Source organism: Etheostoma spectabile, unplaced genomic scaffold, assembly GCF_008692095.1.
Source record: "Etheostoma spectabile isolate EspeVRDwgs_2016 unplaced genomic scaffold, UIUC_Espe_1.0 scaffold00008853, whole genome shotgun sequence".
Classification (NCBI taxonomy): Eukaryota; Metazoa; Chordata; class Actinopteri; order Perciformes; family Percidae; genus Etheostoma; species Etheostoma spectabile.
The window spans coordinates 654-20,023 of record NW_022603632.1 but is presented as its reverse complement, the minus strand read 5'-3'; the positions used below and the strand labels follow the sequence as shown (position 1 = coordinate 20,023).

Sequence of the window (19,370 nt, the reverse complement as noted above, 5' to 3'; positions counted from 1 at the left end):
GACTGATATATGATTGTAAAAGTACCTAATAAAAATATATTTATAGAGTGACTGATTTGATAAAGACTGTACGACAAAAAAAAACGTAGACGTAGTCAGTGTTCTAAGAATTGCACTAAAATAAACTCTTTCATGAGTGGCCAGGATTAAAATAATATTATCATTATTCTAAAATATTATTGATGTAAGTAAAATGAAAATCATCAGAGAGACAGACTTACTAGAGTAACAATGGCACATTCTGCAGTGAGCTGTGCGGCGCTGAAGAGCGTTCTGACGAAGCGGTAGATCAGTTTGTGTTCTGGATCTACACGGGAGTAGTCCTCTGACACGGGCTCTCTCTGTATGGGGACACAACAAACACACACACACAACACACACACCCACACAAACACACACAACACACACACACAACACACACACACACACACACCACACACACACCACACCACACACACACACACACACACACACACACACCACCACACACACACACACACACACACACACACACACACACACACCACACACAACACACACACCACACACACACTAAGTTATGGATGCATCTGGACTAATTTTCCTCTTGGTTATTTGGTTTGGACTCAGAGTCACATGGCCACATTTATGGCAAATACCAAGATCGATACATACCTGAATTTTCCTTTAATAACAAGATGTTGCTTCATCACAGTGTTATTAAAAAAAAAAAAGGTAGTGAATACGTCACTTTGATATAGTTTTGTCCTAAATTTTCCTCTTAGCCCTCCCTTCTATTTGAGGTCATCTTGAGCTTGGAGTGCCCCCCCCATCCCCAACCAAAAAAAACTTAGCTGAGGGTGTGCGGAGTGAGACACCACTCAGGGCTCTTTATCACAAGTCGACAACTGAATGGAAACCGTTATACAAGAGCACAAGAGAGGATGATAAAGGGACAATAGTTTCCTTCTTGTGTTTTTTTGACCAGTGAATCACATCCATTTCAATGATGCAGAACTGATCCCTACCCTTTGTTTTTCCTTAACTGTTCGCATTGTTAGATAGCCCCATTTCCAGGTAAGTACGAAAAATCTCAATTTGAAGAAAGAAAATGGAGTACAGCTGTCACTACACAAAAAACAGGTTTTGTATGGGGCACCACTATGTTCAGATGGATGTGCAAATCCAACGGAAATAATTGAAGGAAAGGACAAAATTAAAACAGAAATATGTCTCAAATAATCAAACATTTACATTTTCTACATTATTCAAGAGTGTACAACAGGGATAAGCCATTGTACCATCTTATCTTTTGTCTTGGCGTATGGTAAGGGTTTTCAGTTTTTAGGTTCAGATTCCAAAACAAGTAATTGCAAATTGAAGCCAAAAATAAAGTTGCTCAGGCGAACTGACGGGATGGATAGATGGACTATAATAATAGATAAATGACTGGATGAATCAAAACCACTCGCTTGCTGATTATGGCCAGGTGCTGAGACAGGCAAAAAGTGACTATTACAGAAATTTGAGGAAAAACCCATGAACATACTCACTGATAAGGGGTGCAACTTTCATCAAAGATGTCAGTGACCTTCCTGAGTCCTAAGGAACACACAATACACCTGTCAAACTTCTCACACCGGCCAGTTTTAACAATATAAAGGGCCACAAATTAAAAATGTGTGCTTACCTGTTTTTGATGTGGTAGTATATTGCTAACGTGACACTAGAAAGACAGAAAAATGAGTGGTAACATTAAAGTAGTTTTTGCATTAAATGGCTTAAATAAATAAAAACAATCTACATGGGACAATAACCACACACACACACACACACACACCACACACAACACACACACACACACACACACACAACACACACACACAACACACACACCACACACAACACCACACACACACACACACACAGACAGAGAGAAAACGTTACTCCAAATTCACTGAAATAATGTCATTACAGAGGACTGTCCTAATTAGGCGTTTGAGGTCTGTTTTAGTCACACATCCATTAAGTATTACCACGCTGTGATGCAACAGGATTTTCTTATGTAAAATTTGGACAGACTTTTGACATCACAGCCTGGTGTGTTTGTGTTCTCTGTGTGTGAAATCTCTCACCATTTGATTGTGCTTTTGAGGTTTGGCTGGCTGACGGTGTTGTCGTCTATGAAGATCGTGGAACAGGAGCTATATTTCTTTGACAATGACCAGGCGATACCTTGAGACATTGAAATCACACAATCAATAACTTGAACTGATCACAGGACAGGAAAAGGTCTTGGTGGCTGCATTCTTTAGACTGGTTCCCCACTTTTGTAGAACTTCCTAAGTGTCTCATAGGTCCGGTGTTAAGGGTTTCTACTTAAACTAGTTACTAGCCTTATCTGATTAATCGACATTATGAATCGCTACTATTGTTGGCAAAACTTCCACCGTTCTGTTTCACCGTCAACTCGATGTGCTATTATCCGATGTTGTTTCACAGGCTTTTTTTTTCTTTTTCAATGACATTCTGGATTTGGAACAACTGGTTAACATAAATATACTGAATACAAAATATCTACTATCAGATGCATAAACAAATGATGAACCTAGCTACCTTTAAAAGCTACCTTACCTGGCCAAGCTACATTGTTAAATTACCTCCAGGACAGTAAAGAAAATATAGCTTTGCACATAAATCAATTCAGCAATCAGATGTATGCATTTAATATATTTAGATTCTGACTTACATGACTGATATGATTTATGTGGTTGCTTTTCCTCTTGTCTCGTACTGTAAAGAAGAAGAAATGTCCACCAAAGCAGAGTTAGAAGCAGGAATCAGCGTTATCAATACATCAACCCCTGAAAACACATTGGTCTAACATTCAACAACAATTGTGTTTCAAATTAGTGTTTCGCTCTTCAAAGTATCTTACGAAAAAAGCTAATGTGAATCATTGATATGTGTGTGTGTGTGTGTGTGTGTGTGTGTGTGTGTGTGTGTGTGTGTGGGTGTGTGTGTGGGTGTGTGTGTGTGTGTGTGTGGGATGTTAGGATTGCTCACCGTCTGGTGGGACTTGCTAAGGAAGATGGTGCTTGCGCGGGCGTGGTCAGACGGGTTAGACTCTAATGCAAGCTCTGAGAAAACAAGAAATGTACATTAGTGCTTGCTTTGACAATCTGTCAATAAAGACACAGCATGTACTACTAAGCTCTCACAGTATAGTACAGTTACACACTCATAAATATACATTTGAGTGATCAAGTACCGTATTAAGGCTTTTTACTCCTACAAATGTGCGATAAAAATACTTTACTGTATATATACTTTAAATATATGTATTATTTTGGTTGGTAAAAACTACACTGAAAACTTTGTACAGTATGTACAGAGTAGTAGACTTTGAAACTGTTGGCTAAATATTTGTGAATATAAAAATCTTCAGACAAAACTGTAAATTCAAGCAATGCAAGCAGCAGTGGTTTACACACAAGCATGACTTTGAGAATTGTGATCTTTTTCTAAATCCGGGAAGACAGCACATTACATAAAACACTGGGGATTACGGGATGGCCGCATTTGTGAAGCAAGGACAGCAAGAAGAGACATGAGGAATGTAGGAAGGACTGTTGGACAGATTCTGACCCTCACCCTGCCAACAGCTGCTCTTGCCAGACTGCACTCACGCACTACGGTCCACAACAACATGAATGGGATGAACACTGCGCATGTCTGGGAGGGAGTGGCGACACTAGGACTTACAGTACACAATTGAGTTTGGGCCTACATCACAGCAAAATATCTGAGATGCTTTCCATTTTGGGGCTACATCACAGCACATCAAAGCGTGAGCAAAAAAAAAAAAAAAAAAAATGTGATGGGGGATTGTCTAAAGACATGTTCCATTTGATAACCTTAGTTTACACTTTACCTCTTTAACAATGGGCATTGTGATTCTAAGTTGATGGCACATTACAAGATGCAGTTTTGTGCTCAGTGAGTTTATTTAAAATAAAAAAAAGTGTGGTGGCTAAGGAGTGATCTCTCTCTATTTGAACTTTGTTTCCCATCCCCCATCTCACTCAAAAATAAGCCATGGAAATAAAATGGAGGTTGGTTAAAGACAACAATGAATGGATGATAAGGAGCTTGTTTTCATTGCAAATTATGAATGGTTAATTTAATGCCAATGTAATCAACATGATGCAGTGCCCAACTGAAGAGTGCAAAGAATGTCACGATGACGATGATGATGATTATCATCATCATCAGTGCACTGCTAGCAGCTCGATGGCCACCAACACGTCTGGTAACTTGACAAGAGCTGAAGAGGGTGTGTATATCCCTGCAGTTATGAGAGAGAATATATCACATAGTGGTTATACTGAAGCAAAACCTCGTTTGTGTCAATATTAGTGGAGGGGCCCCTTATGCTGACACAAATAACTGGTGTGTGCGCACATGTGGAGTGGTTATTTTCTGATTCGGTCATAAAGTTTGTGTGCTCGGAGACATGTGAAGGAGCTTCTTCAATATGGCGGTGACTCGATTACGATTAACCTCTCTATAAACAACACAATGTGTGTGATTTGCATGGGCTCTCACTCACACCTCTCTCACACACACACACACACACACACACACACACACACACACACACACACACACACACACACACACACACACACACACAGAGGAAAGGTTAAGTTTGAAGCTATCTATCTATCGCTGGTGTTCAGGTGGACACATACCGTCAGGGACTTCTCTGTCGCTTATATGCTGCAGGTAGGGCACGGTGTTGTCATCACTCACTTCGGTGCTGGTCTGTAACTCCTCCAGCCGCTCCGCCGGTTGTCTCGAGGGCAGCTTGGGGCTCGACTCGGGAGAGACGCAGCATGACACCGTGTTCCCCATCCCGAACCGGGCGTTAGCTTCAGACTATTGCAGCCAAGTCCAAGTAGTGCAAATATTTAAACTAGCTAAAACAAGCTTCCACCAACTTCATTAACATTACCAGGTTTTTGTAAGTATTAGCACACTACCTTTGCGTGCTAAATCGCCGCTGTCCACCAACTCCCTGGAACTTAGCGCATTCCTGTCCATTTGAGGGCAACGTATGTAGTCAAAGAGGAGCTAGCCACACATGCTCACCCTGTTGTAGAAAAGGTGTTGTCGCATGTGATGTTCGACGTGTTCTTGTAATTTGAACAAGCGGTTGTTAGTTAAATGCAAGGGGTCGCTAATTCATTCATTCATCCATCCATTCAACATGCTAGAGAGGCGCTGCTAGGTAGGTAGCTAGCCAACTAGCATTATAGTAAGATAGCTAGCTAACTAGTTGGCTTATCGCAACTTTTCTTCTACTCAACATTAATTACAATTTTTTGCTATCGTGCAAACACAATCCACTCTACCAGATAAGCATGTTACGGCTTTAAACCACCAAATTCTGACAAACGCATTTCACAACACTTTCCAAAGAATCCCGCAGATTTCTTCGTGCCCTCAGGTCGGCGTGTGGCCAAATCTAGCCCGAGGTTTCTGCGGCCTCCGGTGGGAAATAACAGGTAAAAATCCAAGAACGGCTAGGCAATAAATCCTAAATTAAGTCAGATTGACTACGCCCTGCCACAGTTCTTCCTCGGTAGACAACCAACTCTAGTAGCTGTAAAGGACTCCCCCATCAGTGCCTCCACCCCTTCAGCTTCTAGTCGGATCATAGACAGTGGAAGACAGTGGTGGATGTATGTAGTGCCATGGGCAGTGAGCGCCACCGCCGCCATCTGTTGCCGAAGCTCACATACGGCACCACTTGGCACCGGGATTTGGTATCAACCGCCCACTTAGGCATCCCATTTACTCCAACTGGCTAATGGATCAAAACAAGGACCTTTGGAAGCCGTTTATTGGTTAAAGGAGCTGTCTGTTGGAAACGATTTAAACCGATGAACTGTATTTACAACTCTATTTCTGTATCACCACCGACCCACACCCTTTTTGACAGTGGGAACTGAGGCCCGTCCTACCATCAATCCATCTACCTGCCTGCCAATCAAACACCCTCCTCATTCAAGCAATATGAAATTAGCTTTCCATTTTTTTGCTACTTTAAGGAAGTAATTCATATTTTGTGTTATATTCCTCTGACAGATAGTTACTAGCCTACTTTGCAAATACAGTTTGTTAGCTGCATACACATAAATTCATCTGTAATGGCCTACTGCAATATAATAAAACATATCACATCTGCATAGTGAGTATTTACCTTTTGATACACCATTTTACTTTTTTAAACATATTTGTTTTAAACTAAATGTCTATTTATTAATGTCAACACATGCTAACCCAGCTTTTCAAAATGGTACTTAATTGGACTAATTGTACTTGGAAACTACCTGTCATACCTGTCTTTCAAATTTACAAATTACCCCATCATGGTTTCTTAGTGTCATTCATGAATGGATTGTTCACATTAGTTAATTCACAATAAAATACTTTACAATTTTTAAGATTAGTTTATTGCAACATAGCGTGTTTACAAAAGGTGATGTAATGTCAGAGTAACAGCACTTTCCAATAATGGGCTGGTATAGTTTTATAAGGTGGCAATGTTGAAACAAACTGCATATAACTCATCATTTGGTGACATTGTCTTTACAAGATACTATATCATACATGGCATTGTAAATGTATACCTTGTAAAAGTGGCAATATATAAACTGATAACATTAAAAGTTAGAAAACATGTTATTATTACTGTTCTAGAAATTCTTTGTATATACTTTTACACACATGGATATCAATCTGCTTCATGCACAAGTGAGCCGAGGGTATAAACCATTCTGCCACGGACATGACAACACTTTTGGCTGTTGGAAAAAACACAACAACAAAACATTATTCTTTTCAGCACCGGCACTGGATGAGAGGTGGATTTCTTTTTTTCAGGATGCACAACACAAAGGTTTTAATCTCAGTAACTCAGGTATCATAATTAGCTTGGACATCCAGACCCAAATCTGAAAGATTAAGGGTCTGGCATCGAGTAATGAAAGTCGCCCATCTCAAGGGGCGGCACCAAGCGTGCATTTGAAAATCACACACAGGGTGCAGTTTTCAGAGACCCATTCATTTAGCTACCAGCGGAGCTAACTGGTAGACTGTACTGTTGCCATCTGTTTAGCTCGGCTCCGGCCCGCCTAGATCAGATACACCGATGTGATTGGTGCAGCTCGGCTACAAAGGTATAGTTAATGAGCAGCAGTACTCGATGGCAAGTAGTAACTTGCGGAGCAAATTCAAATTGTGCTTTCGCGAGAACTCTGGATTTCCAAGATACATCATAATTGCATTGTTTTAAAAAAGGTTTTGAGTGCTCCCCTGGTGCTACCCAGCCCCCCCACACACATATTTAAACCCCCGGACGTGGTTACTCATCAGTTGTTTCGTAATAGTGATTCTATTAAATTTGCTGTTTCCTCTCGTCTAAAATAAGCTTTACAATCAGCAAGGCCAAAAGGCTGGTTTGTGAGTGGGGGTCTGATTACTTCTACATTTTCAAATTTCTCTAAACCAAACTGTGACAAGTAATAGGAAAGCAAACCAGAGACAACACATACAGCTATGGGACATGCTAATGTGTTGTGAGTCAATACGAGATGATTCCAAGCCTTCTGACTCACTATGCAGTATGAGGTGCTGTGTGATTTCTTCAGCTGATTTAACCCTTTAATCATCTATAAATTACAAATACATAATGTACAATATCAACATGTTTTAAACTAGAAAAATAAAACTGGCAGAGAGAGATGAATTTTAGAAAGTAATCATAACACATTAAAGGAACACACTCTAATTGTTAGAGCGAGCATAAGTGCCCCTAAAATTTCCTCTCAGCTTAAGATTGAGGTTGTGAAACTCACCTCAAGGTCCACTTACTTGCTTTAGGAGCTATCAACATGACAAACCAAAGACCATTTTTGAACAAAGACGGGTTATTATCGCACACTCAAATCCGTCCACATTTGATCACACAACTGAAGTTCATACTGGTCACGTAATGACGTAACTGAGCAAACTGCTGATAAAGACTGAGAGATGCAATTAAAAACGTCGTAAAAAGCTATTAAGTGGACTTTGAGTTAAGTTGATCCTGTCAAACTACCAAGGCTAAGAGTAAACGTTGATGCAGCTCAGAAATAGAAGCAACCAGGATATAACTCATGGAAACCTAATGAATTTGGAGTTTCTATAACGAAATCACATTCAGTATCTTAAACTCAATTTGTTTTAGTTTTTTAGTTCAGTTTAGTTTCCAAATTAAGCATGCATCTGAAATTAAGATATAATGTAACTAGTCAAGTAAATGCAGTCAAAGTACAATAAAATAAAGATAAAAGGGCTTCAGTGCTTTCATTTGATAAACTCCAAGATATAAAAACGGTTACTGATGGGGCCGTTTGGGCTGAGATAAAAACATAAAAAATAAAAAGTTAAAAACATGTGGAAGAAGCCACCGAAAGTTCTGCTGTGCAGTTTTCAAATGAACAAACCAGTAAATTATGAAACTGATTTATGTTAATTATGAAACTGATATTTGTTGTGGACCCCGACTGCTCTCAACAGACTTGCTCTCCTCTACAAATAAACACTGTAGATCCTAAACAGAATACGGCACTCCACCAAAGGCCTGTTCTTAACACTTAGCTGCCATGACATTGGTAGGCCTGGTGGATTACATGAATACACACATACATTCTATTGTACACTGATGCATGTTACAAATATGCAAAGTTGGTTTTATACAAGACATAAGAACAATTTCCATATCAAATAAACAGAAATACATAAGGGTCTACACATGCTGTAGAGTCTATGTACAGATATAATATAAAAAAATAAATGGACAAATACGTACATATATCTCCCAAAAACCACACACGGCCCCACAAAAGGGAGCTCTTTTCACAGAATGCATGTTTTCGTGGTTATTGGTGTTAACTTGTGTAATTGTAGCCTATATCTTGTAGATTTCACAAAGAATCTGCTACACATTAAATAAAATGGCTCTGTAATCTCACATTTGTCGCAATCCATTTTGTACCACCATTTAACAGACGTCGCAAAACTGTCAATATAGTAAAACACTGAAAACTAAAACGTCACAGAAAAATGTTAACTTTGATCATGGTGGTAATTTTTTTGACGACAAACAGTTTACAGGGGCACAATGACATGATCGTTGGGAAACATTTAGGTCTCTGGTGTTTAGATAAACTCAAATGTGCATTTTTGTACAAACTGAATATTATTATTTTTAAAAATCTTTTTAGATATCACTCTCATCTGTTAAAAGACAACATTTTACTCACCCAGTTATATCTGGGGACGCAGCGAGCCACAGGAGCTGAGAGTTATAAACAAACTCTCAATTATCTAAATCACGAACACACCTTTATGTCCGTTAAAATTGTGCTTTGCCTTGAAAACCTACTTGTGTGCATAACCTCAGTAAGTACTGTCAGTCAAAGAACCCAGGTTGCTTGACAACTTGTATTCACTTCCAAATAATTGGTTTAGATAAAATGGACCCTTGTGTTGCTGCCATGATGGACTTAAGCTAGTGAATAAAATAACTAATAGAATAGAAAACTACAATAATGTGACCCCAGGTTGCAATAAACAATAGTATTTCTTTAAAACTGTGCCTCAGCTTGCTAATGATCTTAATTTACATTTACATTTGTTGTGGAGGAGCAGAGAAACATGAGTGAACTTAAAGTCGGAAGTCTCTTTACAATTTGTCCCCTTTTAACAATCCCCTGTCTGCTGACTCACACAGCTTAACTTCCTAAAAGATTGGCAGTTGGTAGCATCTTAAAAACACTTGTAAAAAAAATATTGTTTATGCCCAATTAGTTGTAGAGTTGGTTCGAGTAGAGATTCATAATTCATTCAAAGCCTTTAACCGCAAATGACTGAGCTTGCCTGATACAGAAATGTCCATCTCGTAACTGTTGTACAATTTTTTTCAGATAAAGTATGTTCTGAACACACAATGTTTCCAATAATAATCAAAATCAATAATTTTTTTTCACAAGCTGGATCTAGTTGTCATAGTTTTGGCCGGTGGACTGCTTAACACTGAACTCACTAACATGAATGTACAGTTACACAATGAATACATTCATTTATATCATTTAACAGCTGTTTTAAACCGGAGTGCAGGGTAAATATAACTGCAACCGTGGGTTTGACTCTGACCTGCGGCCCTTTGCTGCATGTCATTCCTCCCTCTCTCTCCCCTTTCACTTCTTCAACTGTCCTGTCATTAAAGGCCTAAAAGGCCCAAAAAATACACTTAAAAAACAAAAAAACAATGACTTTAAAGTGATGGTTCGGAGTAATTTTACTCTAGGGTCCTTTGCACCATGACCTGGAGCCAAACAACCCCCCAGAATCTTTTTTCTCCCGGGTCGAACATTGGGCGAGTTAGCGCTATCAGCTGTTAGCTTAGTGCAGGCGCTATTGGAACCAAGTGTGTATCTCGTAAATTACACCACTAATAATGCCCGAAATGATTAAAAATCAATTGCTGACATTAGGAGAAACTCATAAGCAGGTAAGGACTGTATTTGTTATAACTTTTTACTTCTTCTGTAACAATCTTTAAACAGAAGAAATTACATTGCATAGATACTCATGAAGGTATCTCTGCAATGATTGTGATGAGGACAGTGTTAACTTACATGAGTTTTGGCCAAATCTGCAACAATAAGATGCAGGCTTATAAAGCTGTGTGAAGCAACATGTTAACCGTCGTCAGCAGCTGATTTGACCCTTTAAGTGATCCTGCACAGGATTGCGGCTAATGTTTTAGTGTACCAATATTGGAAAGACAATGTATTTTAAATGTATTAGGCCTATCAACGGTCTACTGAAGAAGGCTGTATAAGAAGAACTAGATTAGCCAGCCGTATGTAAACTGGAAGGCAGGCAGGCAGTATCAAACAGTCAAAGAGTTGTTGAAGAGAAGTGAAATGCTACTTGGCCCAGCTTGGAGTTCAGAAGAAGGAACTACTCTGATTTATGGCAGTAAAGGTCTTTAAGAGCTTTCAGTTCTTCAATTAGTGTCTTATTTTGGTTCTCCAGGACGGCCACTCGGTTTTCCAGACACTTAACATACTCCTTCTTTTTCCTGCGACATTCACGGGCTGCCTCTCTGTAGGAAGGACAAGACAACATTTGTCTCTGGGATTTGGGGGAATTTTTGTAAAAGCTGTCATTTTTGTTGTCATCACACTGTCTGATTTTTATTAAATGCACCTACCCCAGACTGGCTTTTAAACGTGTTATGTTAAGATATATGATTTTGGGAAACTTGTGATGCAAGAGCAAAGCCACTGTTTAGACCAAAACTTACAAAGACACAGATTCCACCTCTTTTCATACCTGTTCTTCATGAGGCGGACTTCCCGTTTGCGAGTGACCTCCTCTGTAGCACCCTGGGTGGGGAGGGCGGGGGACGAGGCCATGACCACCCCAGGGGCGATGGTGCTGGCGGGGGCTGCTCGGATCTGATAAGCCTGGACGTCTCCGGAGGCAGCTGAAAGGTGTGATAATCAGATCTAATTTTAATGATAAAAACACTTTTCCCTGGAGAATCAATGTTTTAATTATTTTTTTATTGTTTGGCTGACTGAGAATAGTGAAATGTTTTTGTCTTTCAAGATTCAAGATTTAAAATTTGTTATTAATCCCACAACAAGGAAATTCACACTGTTGCAGCAGTAAGGGATAGGGGAAAAAGTACAACAAACAGTAAATATAAATAAGTAAAGAGAATAAATAGTAAACAATTAACCTAAGCTAACTTTTCTACCAACAGCACAAAATGACCAGAAAGAAAAATGTGCTTTTCTGCAGAAAGATGTATACTAAAATAGGTACATTCACGTAATGGATCTAGGATCTAGCTTTCGCCCTGTTACATACCACTGCATTAATACAGTCCACTCTCACCTTGGACCACGACCTGGTTACTGGGAACCAGTATCTGCTGGCCGTCGCTGGTCTGTGCATACTGGAGGATGGTGGCTCCAGGCTGGGCGGCGGCTGTTGCGTTGGTCATGGTCAGAGTCTGGATGCCCTGGACTCCATCTGTACCGTTATTGGCCAGCTGAATGGCTCCTCCCTGTGTGATTGCAACTGTGTGTTTGGTGAAAGGGAACCAAAAAAAGAAACAACTATTATGTATTTTTATTATGAAATAAAAAAGTGGAAATAGTCTTTTAAGCAGCGTGCTTGTTTCGAACTTCACTCAGTGTTTTAATCTCAAGATTATTTTATTTAGATTTGGTTCAAGGGAGTTCATAAAGGTGCTTTTCTGCGGCTTCTCTACAAACACTATTTTGCTTTATTTGAATATGAATAAAAAAATGTAAAAGGATTTTTTGGGGAAATTTTAGGCCTTTATTTGACAGGACAGCTGAAGACAAGAAAGGGGAGAGAGAGGGCAGAATATACATAAATTCTAATCTTGTTCTGAACATTTTTTATAATCATAATTTAAACTAATAATAGTTTTTTGCAATAAAAAACATAGTTAGGAGTTAGCTGCTCCTCAGATCTCTGCAGGGTAAATCCAGACCGCTAGCTGGACTATCTGTCCAATCGGAGTTTTCTGTTGCACGAAACAACTTTTCAACTCACACGTTCCACCAAAACAACTTCCTTCCTGAAGCTATTTTGCAGCGGCAGTGTGGCTCTGTCCGGCGCTTAGCGCCGCACACGACAATTGTGATTGGTTAAAAGAAATGCCAATCAACCAGAGCATGTTTTTCGCCCATCCCGAAATACTAGCGAGACGCTCCTCCGCAGTACTGAGGAGGTAGGTCCGGCAAAGAGAGACTAATACAATGCAATTCTAATGATACCCATTCCTAATTGTGACACAAGCTGTAATGTTTGAACACGTAGAGTTCAAATCCCCAACTATGAAGTTTGAATTACATCAACCTGCAACCTCAGACAAAGCTCCACTGCACCAAACATCACCTACTGTATTGCCCACTGCTGGTCTGGTAGATGGGTGTGGGCACAGTGACAGTGGTGATTGAAGGTGTGGCAGCAGCTGATGAATCCTCCTCAGCCCTTTCCTCCTCGATACGAGGGACAGCCGGTGCGTCGGATGAAAGGTCGTTCAGGATTTTCCTTTTGGAAAAAAACAATGGGAGTTAAAAAACGGATGGGCAAGGTTAGTGTGATGTCATGAGCTGAGCTTGTCATGAGAGATAAATGTTCCACTGAAATATTGCATCGGTTTAAGTATCCCCATCACCTATTGATAATCATTTTCTATGCCCCCATACATGTAATCCTCATTGGTTTTCACCGAAAAGTAGCCACATTTTTAAAGAGCATTTTTAATATTCAAAAAAACTTCTAGTTATATAAAGTAAAAAGCAGAATGTGGACAAAATAAATGAGAATTGATTAACCATATAAGCAAGTAAAAAAACAAACAAGAAATGATATTTGCACAGAAAAGCAAATTTTACCCAGAGTTTTGTTCTACATTTTGCATTATTAATTATGATAAAATATTCATAGATGCAGGTAAATGCCCGTAAAATGTAAATAATGAAGCAAATGCTGTGTTGTCATTTGAGCTTTAAAACGTCAATGTTTGATTTGGTTATGAAATATCACAATTGTCTTTCCAGTCTCCTGAAAATGCACGCACACACGCACGCACACACACCTGTAAGAGGGGCGTCGTGACAGAATCTCTCTGCGCTTCTGACAGTCAGTGACACTGTCTACTGACTCCTGTGAATCCTCACTTTCTGCTATGGTGGAGATCTGGAACAATCAAACAAACCTTCTGACTTAATGTTCTTTACATTGTGGCTAAGTATGAAACACCTTAAACTAGGACTGTAAGTGTCTGTGTTTTACCTGTACAGCCTGGACCTGTGGGGACTGGATGACAGACGGCTGTGCAGCCTGGATCACTCCGTGGACCTGAACCGTCTGTCCGTTGGGAAGCTGTACCAGCGTTACTGTGGGACCTGTTGCTGAGGCGTGGCCTGATGTCATGGTTACCTGAAATTCAGAAGTGATGTGCGGTCTGCCATGTGTGTGAACTTTATCAATAACGTTTTATTTTACATTTATGGCATTACGTTTTTTTTTGTTTTGTTTTTTTATGTTTGGAAACGGGCTCAACTTGCCGAGCCTCGTAGCAAAGTGCTATTTTTCCGATATCTAATGGTGTTAACATCTTCGGTTACCTGTGCTAGAGTAGCGATCTGTGCCTGGGTGATGTGCTGGGTTTCTGCCTCAGTCACAGTCGTCTCCACTCCCTGCTGAACCTCCAATGACTCCATCTTCATCAGCTAAGCTGAGGATGAAGATTTGAAGAGAAGCTGTTAAAACTTAAAGCGTAACTCTTGCCAAAATGCAACCTAGGGTCTTTTTTTGAATATGCCTGAGGAAAACTTTCGCTTAAAGCATAATTAGGACGAAAACGCCACTTTTAAGATTTACCGTATTATCGTTTTTTGGTCAAATGGCCTTTTAAATGGGAGAGCTAGGGGCACTTCTATGATAGCATCCAAATCCCTATTTTTAAAACACTAAGAAGGCTCGACACAAGATGAGACTTTTCTCCAAGTATAACCAGGGGCTCTACACATGAAGAACAGCGTTTGTGTACACATAGTTTGCTAAAAAGAAAGGTTTTAACAACTCACTGTAGCTGTTGGATTTTCCGTCCTCCGTCCATCTAACCAGTCAAAAATCGTCAATCTCCGAATGCAACGTAACAGGGAGGAGAGGAAAGATGGAAAGCTCCTAAAGCTTAGTTCCATATAAATGAACGGATAATTTGTTGTTTTGTCATAAGTGAAAAACAATATTGACCTTGTCGTTGTAAAAAAAAGAGCCTCATATAAGAATGACATTTCCTATTCATCTGCATTTGGAGATTGACCCTTTTTGGCTGAAAAGATGGCGGATAGCGGAAACAACAACAAAAGTGAGTCGTTTAAAACCGTTCTTGTTTTTAAAGCTCAAGTTTGTGGTAGAGCCCATAGACTGTATATTACTATTAACAGTCTATGGTAACATTTGGGGTCCTAAGGTCTATTTCAGACTAGGTCCAATTGTCTTCAAGTCCTTCAAATAATGTTCCCTTTTTGGAAAATGAACCGCAGATATCTTAAGAAAATGTTCTTACATTCACTTTAAATCATATAGGAATGAAGGAATCTCAAAGGATCTGTTGGGTCCTTGTAAATTCTGGAGTGTGGTCTAGACCTACTCTATCTGTAAAGTGTCTCAAGATAACTCTTGTTATGAATTGATACTATAAATAAAATTAAATTGAAAATTAAATTGAAAGGATGTTCCCAGAATATTCCTGCAAACGAAAAAGGTTGGGAATCCCCCGATGCTCAAAAATGTGGCACTATTCTAGTTCAAGTCTCTGGTAAAGAAAAGTTGGTCTTCTGCTGCACCCCAGTAGTCATACAATACAGTATGAAGATATGGGTGCTGAAATGAAATATGCGAGTATGTGGCCGGTATTTGATAATAGCATCTGCATCTGGTCTTGATTCATTATGTGGTGGAGCATTTAGGAAAACATCAGGGTAATTGTTAGATTACTGGTCCTGAGGTAGCTTCAAACAGGACAGGACAATGATGTTCCACGTTGACTGATCTTATTTATCGTGGTTCCACCTGTAAATTCACAGTAGTTCCATTTCTGCCACTGACCACTTCCATCAACGTTTATTACACCATAAATAACAACATAAACACGTTTTTTCTTGTCTCAAAGTACCTTAACTGTGACCCACTGAACCCTACTGTTTTTTTTAAATGACCATATGTACATTTGTGCCATGTCCTACGCAGATGTAAGACGTTATGACTTAAATAGCTGTATAAGTTTGTAATAAAAGAATACAAATGATTTGGCATCAAATTATTTTTTGAATTAAATAATAAATGGGCTCTTTTGCATTACAAGGTACTCAACAATATCAACAATTTACAAACCACGCTACAGTTTTTTTTGTTTTTCCTGCATAGTGCTTAAATTTACAATCGATGTACAATATGATGAATATGACAATGTGAGGCTAATTAAACAGCAACCTGACATAATCCTACATTTATGAATCTTATTGTGTTATTATGAGTTTTTGTTGACACAGAGTGGTGTTGATTCACCTGCGCAGTCATTTCTGGAGATGTAGTTTGCGGTGGTGTCAGAATGGATTGCATTTTAGTTAAAGGTGTTGCTTTTCATTTTGAATACACTGTGGGGAAATATTAGAAAACCAAGTGGAGAATGCAATGAATGAATACAGAAAAATCTTGAAGGCCAAAATGAGGAGTGGTGATACAGTGGTTACAAGTTTATAATAACAATGAAGTGGTCTTGAATCTTGGTTTCTGATATTTTTTATTTAGTTTATATTTATTTCTTCTTGGTGACAGTTTCACTCAAGTCAAAAGTACAATAATTGCCTATGAAATAAAGTCAAAAGTATAACTTTCAGTTATGCTGGTTTTGCACATGACCATACAACTACCTTGGCACTACCCTCATTCCCAATGCGAAACCAAAGTCTCACTAGGTATACACTACACGTTTTGTATATAAAAGTAACTTAATTGTTTAATTTTATTCTATTTAAAATATTTGTGAATGTATAATGCGTCGGTTTAATTAATAAAGTACAAGTAGCTCAAAATTGTACTTTTGGAAAATAAAGTACTTGAGTAAATGTACTTATGTTACTTCCGCCACTGATACTAACCCCTGTGATTCAACCCCGTCTTACTAGACAGAAGAAAGTAATGAATCTTCTGGACACTGTAAACTCTTGTTGATCCTCCTGCTCTGAACCAATCCACCTGCAGACATCATCATTATAATAAAAGGAGCCTATGAGCCTCGGAGATCTGACTGCAGGCGGCTCAGTGAGTGTGGATCTGGGAACGTGTTGTTCAGTGATCTCACACTGTGCGTAGTTTCTTTCTGCTGCATGATTGGCTTTACACATTTCTCCCTCTGCTTTTCAAAAATCACTTACAAGTGTGACAGCAGTGCCACATGGCCGGGCAACGCCCCCTCAACACACAGCGGTCACATCCCGGGAGATAAGAAACCATTCAAACTAACAATACAAGGTGCTTGTTAAATCTCCAGGCCTGTGTTCATGTTTTCAACATGCAACCCAACGCGACGGCCCGCATGGCCGATTTCTATCAAGACAAAATGAATGGAAAATAGAAACAAAATATTATCGACAAGCTGAGCATGTATAGGAGTCAGAAATATTATATATGAGATTGCAAACATTAAATTAAATCAAGCAAATAGCAGAAATAAATGAACATATCGCCACTGATGGGATCAATGAATGCGCCGTTATAAAACAGCGCACACCTTTGCACATGCGTGTGTTTGTTATAGCGTGATTTGTCATTTGAGTGTATTAACAACGCTAAAGTCCTATCCCAGCTTCTGTTGTGTTAACCCACATACTGTCACTCCTGGTTCATTATCAAAGCCGCACATTTGCTCCCTTTCTCCCAAACAGCCGCAGCCTCCCCTCCCTCCATCCTGCTCCAAACACACCGCGGCGCCATGATCTCTTTGTTTCCTGCGGGCCGAACCCGACCAGACCAACACTTTATTCGGCCACGACCTGTCTCTCTGAGACCCGGGCACCGCTGCCTCCTTACCGATACAGACTCCCTTCGTCACTCCCGGGCCTCCGGAGCTCCACTTTTATTCTGGCCGACACGTAAGAGCCCGCGTCAGGCTACACCTCCGCCGCGTCACCGGGAACAACAACACGGAGATTGGAGAAGAACGAGAAAGCAGATGGCGACACTGGGCGAAAATGACCGACGTCGGAACGGAGAAGGGCGGGAAATACCGAAGAGAAGCGGATTCTAACGACACCCTCCTGCTTCGGAAATCGTTTGCCAAAACAGTTCAATACTTATGTAAGGAGAACAACAATTAGATGACCACGAGGGTCATGAAAGCCTATTTACTAGAACTTAAAGGTCGTTCGGCTCACCTAAATCACATACAACTAATATTCTTCTTTTATTTTTAGTTGATATTATGGGTTATGAAACTGGTTTTGGTAGACGGATCTGTAACATACATTTACTCCAACATTGAACCTACAATTTTGAGGCGCTTAAGCCAACTTGAGCATTTCTTTAAGTATTTTTTGATTTGCATGTTACTAATTCACTGCACTTTGGAGGCAAATATTTTATTTTACTCCACTATGTATTGTTATATGTTATTAAATACCTTCCAAGTTACTTGCAGATTAAGAGAAGAAATACAATATAATCCAGTATAAATTATGATATGTTATTTTATTAGTATTTTTGGTACTTTGAGCGGCCTATTTTTGGATTCTTATAGCCTACTTTTGTTTTACTCAAGTATAATTTGAATACAGTGTTTTTAAACTGTGTATCGCTACTTTTACAGAAGTAACATTTTTGAATACTTCAACCACTGGAAATTTGTAGTGAACTCTGTTAATCATTCCAGTTTGTTCCGTGGTATTACAATTTCATTTGTTTATGTAATCTTTTTACGTTACCATCAGTACAAACACAAAAGTATTTCCAATCTAATGGCACCTATATGCATAAGATCAAAAAGGGGAATTATGTTGACTTGATATGTGATATGTAAAGTTTATAACAATATGATACTTGGTGTATTGAATGGCTGTACATAACTGCTCTGGGCTACTGCACTATAAGAAATAGGACTTTTAAGTAGAATGTGACAGGTTTGGTAGAGACAGTTCAAGGAAGAACCTTCTCTTGATTCTCTTATTGTAATGCTGAGCATAGTTTAGCGAGACAAAGGGTCCATCCTTGAGATCACAGTCTGTTATTCACATGCACACATGTGGGCAAGTTAGTCTCCAGTTTACTGCCGGAATACATCCACGGTGGATTTGAACCAAGGACGTCTAGCTGTGAGGTGGCAGCGCTAACCACTGCACCACCATCTGGCTTGTGTACATCATTGTGACAACTAAGTAAAGAATCTCTACACATTTACTTCTGCTACTCAACATTATTCATTCACACCGCTGAAACGCATACTTATTTCTCAACAAATCACAGAAGACATTTTAACATGTCACAGGTGTAATAATAAAATGAATGATAGCTGAATTTCATTCTGCTGCTTCAGTTTCAGGGTCTTGGTATTGTGCATGCTGTGCTCACCGTCACGTTGGGATGACTGGGACACTTGAATAAAACTGAAAAAAGTCATTCTTGCTGTAACCACCAGGTGGAAGCATGAGACTGTGATC

At 39.4% G+C, this 19,370-nt stretch overlaps 1 protein-coding gene across 1 annotated transcript; it reads right to left on the bottom strand.

The window, feature by feature from the left end:
- Positions 1–10,366: 10,366 nt before the first annotated feature.
- LOC116678953 (cyclic AMP-responsive element-binding protein 1) lies at positions 10,367–17,928 on the bottom strand. Its single transcript, XM_032508688.1, has 8 exons — positions 17,749–17,928; positions 14,277–14,386; positions 13,942–14,088; positions 13,745–13,845; positions 13,043–13,194; positions 12,004–12,189; positions 11,434–11,587; positions 10,367–11,203 (listed from the first exon to the last, which is right to left on the bottom strand). The coding sequence occupies exons 2-8, from the start codon at positions 14,376–14,378 to the stop codon at positions 11,059–11,061; spliced, it is 987 nt and encodes a 328-aa protein (XP_032364579.1). The 5' UTR covers positions 14,379–14,386; positions 17,749–17,928; the 3' UTR covers positions 10,367–11,058.
- Between the last annotated feature and the right edge of the window lie 1,442 nt (positions 17,929–19,370).

Bases quoted from the DNA above. Each gene is read 5' to 3' on its own strand.
- LOC116678953 (XM_032508688.1), bottom strand. From the start codon at position 14,378: ATGAAGATGGAGTCATTGGAGGTTCAGCAGGGAGTGGAGACGACTGTG. The intron at 14,089-14,276 runs GTAACCGAAGAT...TCTGAATTTCAG, and splicing joins AGATCGCTACTCTAGCACAG to GTAACCATGACATCAGGCCA. The intron at 13,195-13,744 runs GTGTGTGTGCGT...TTTTTCCAAAAG, and splicing joins TCACGACGCCCCTCTTACAG to GAAAATCCTGAACGACCTTT.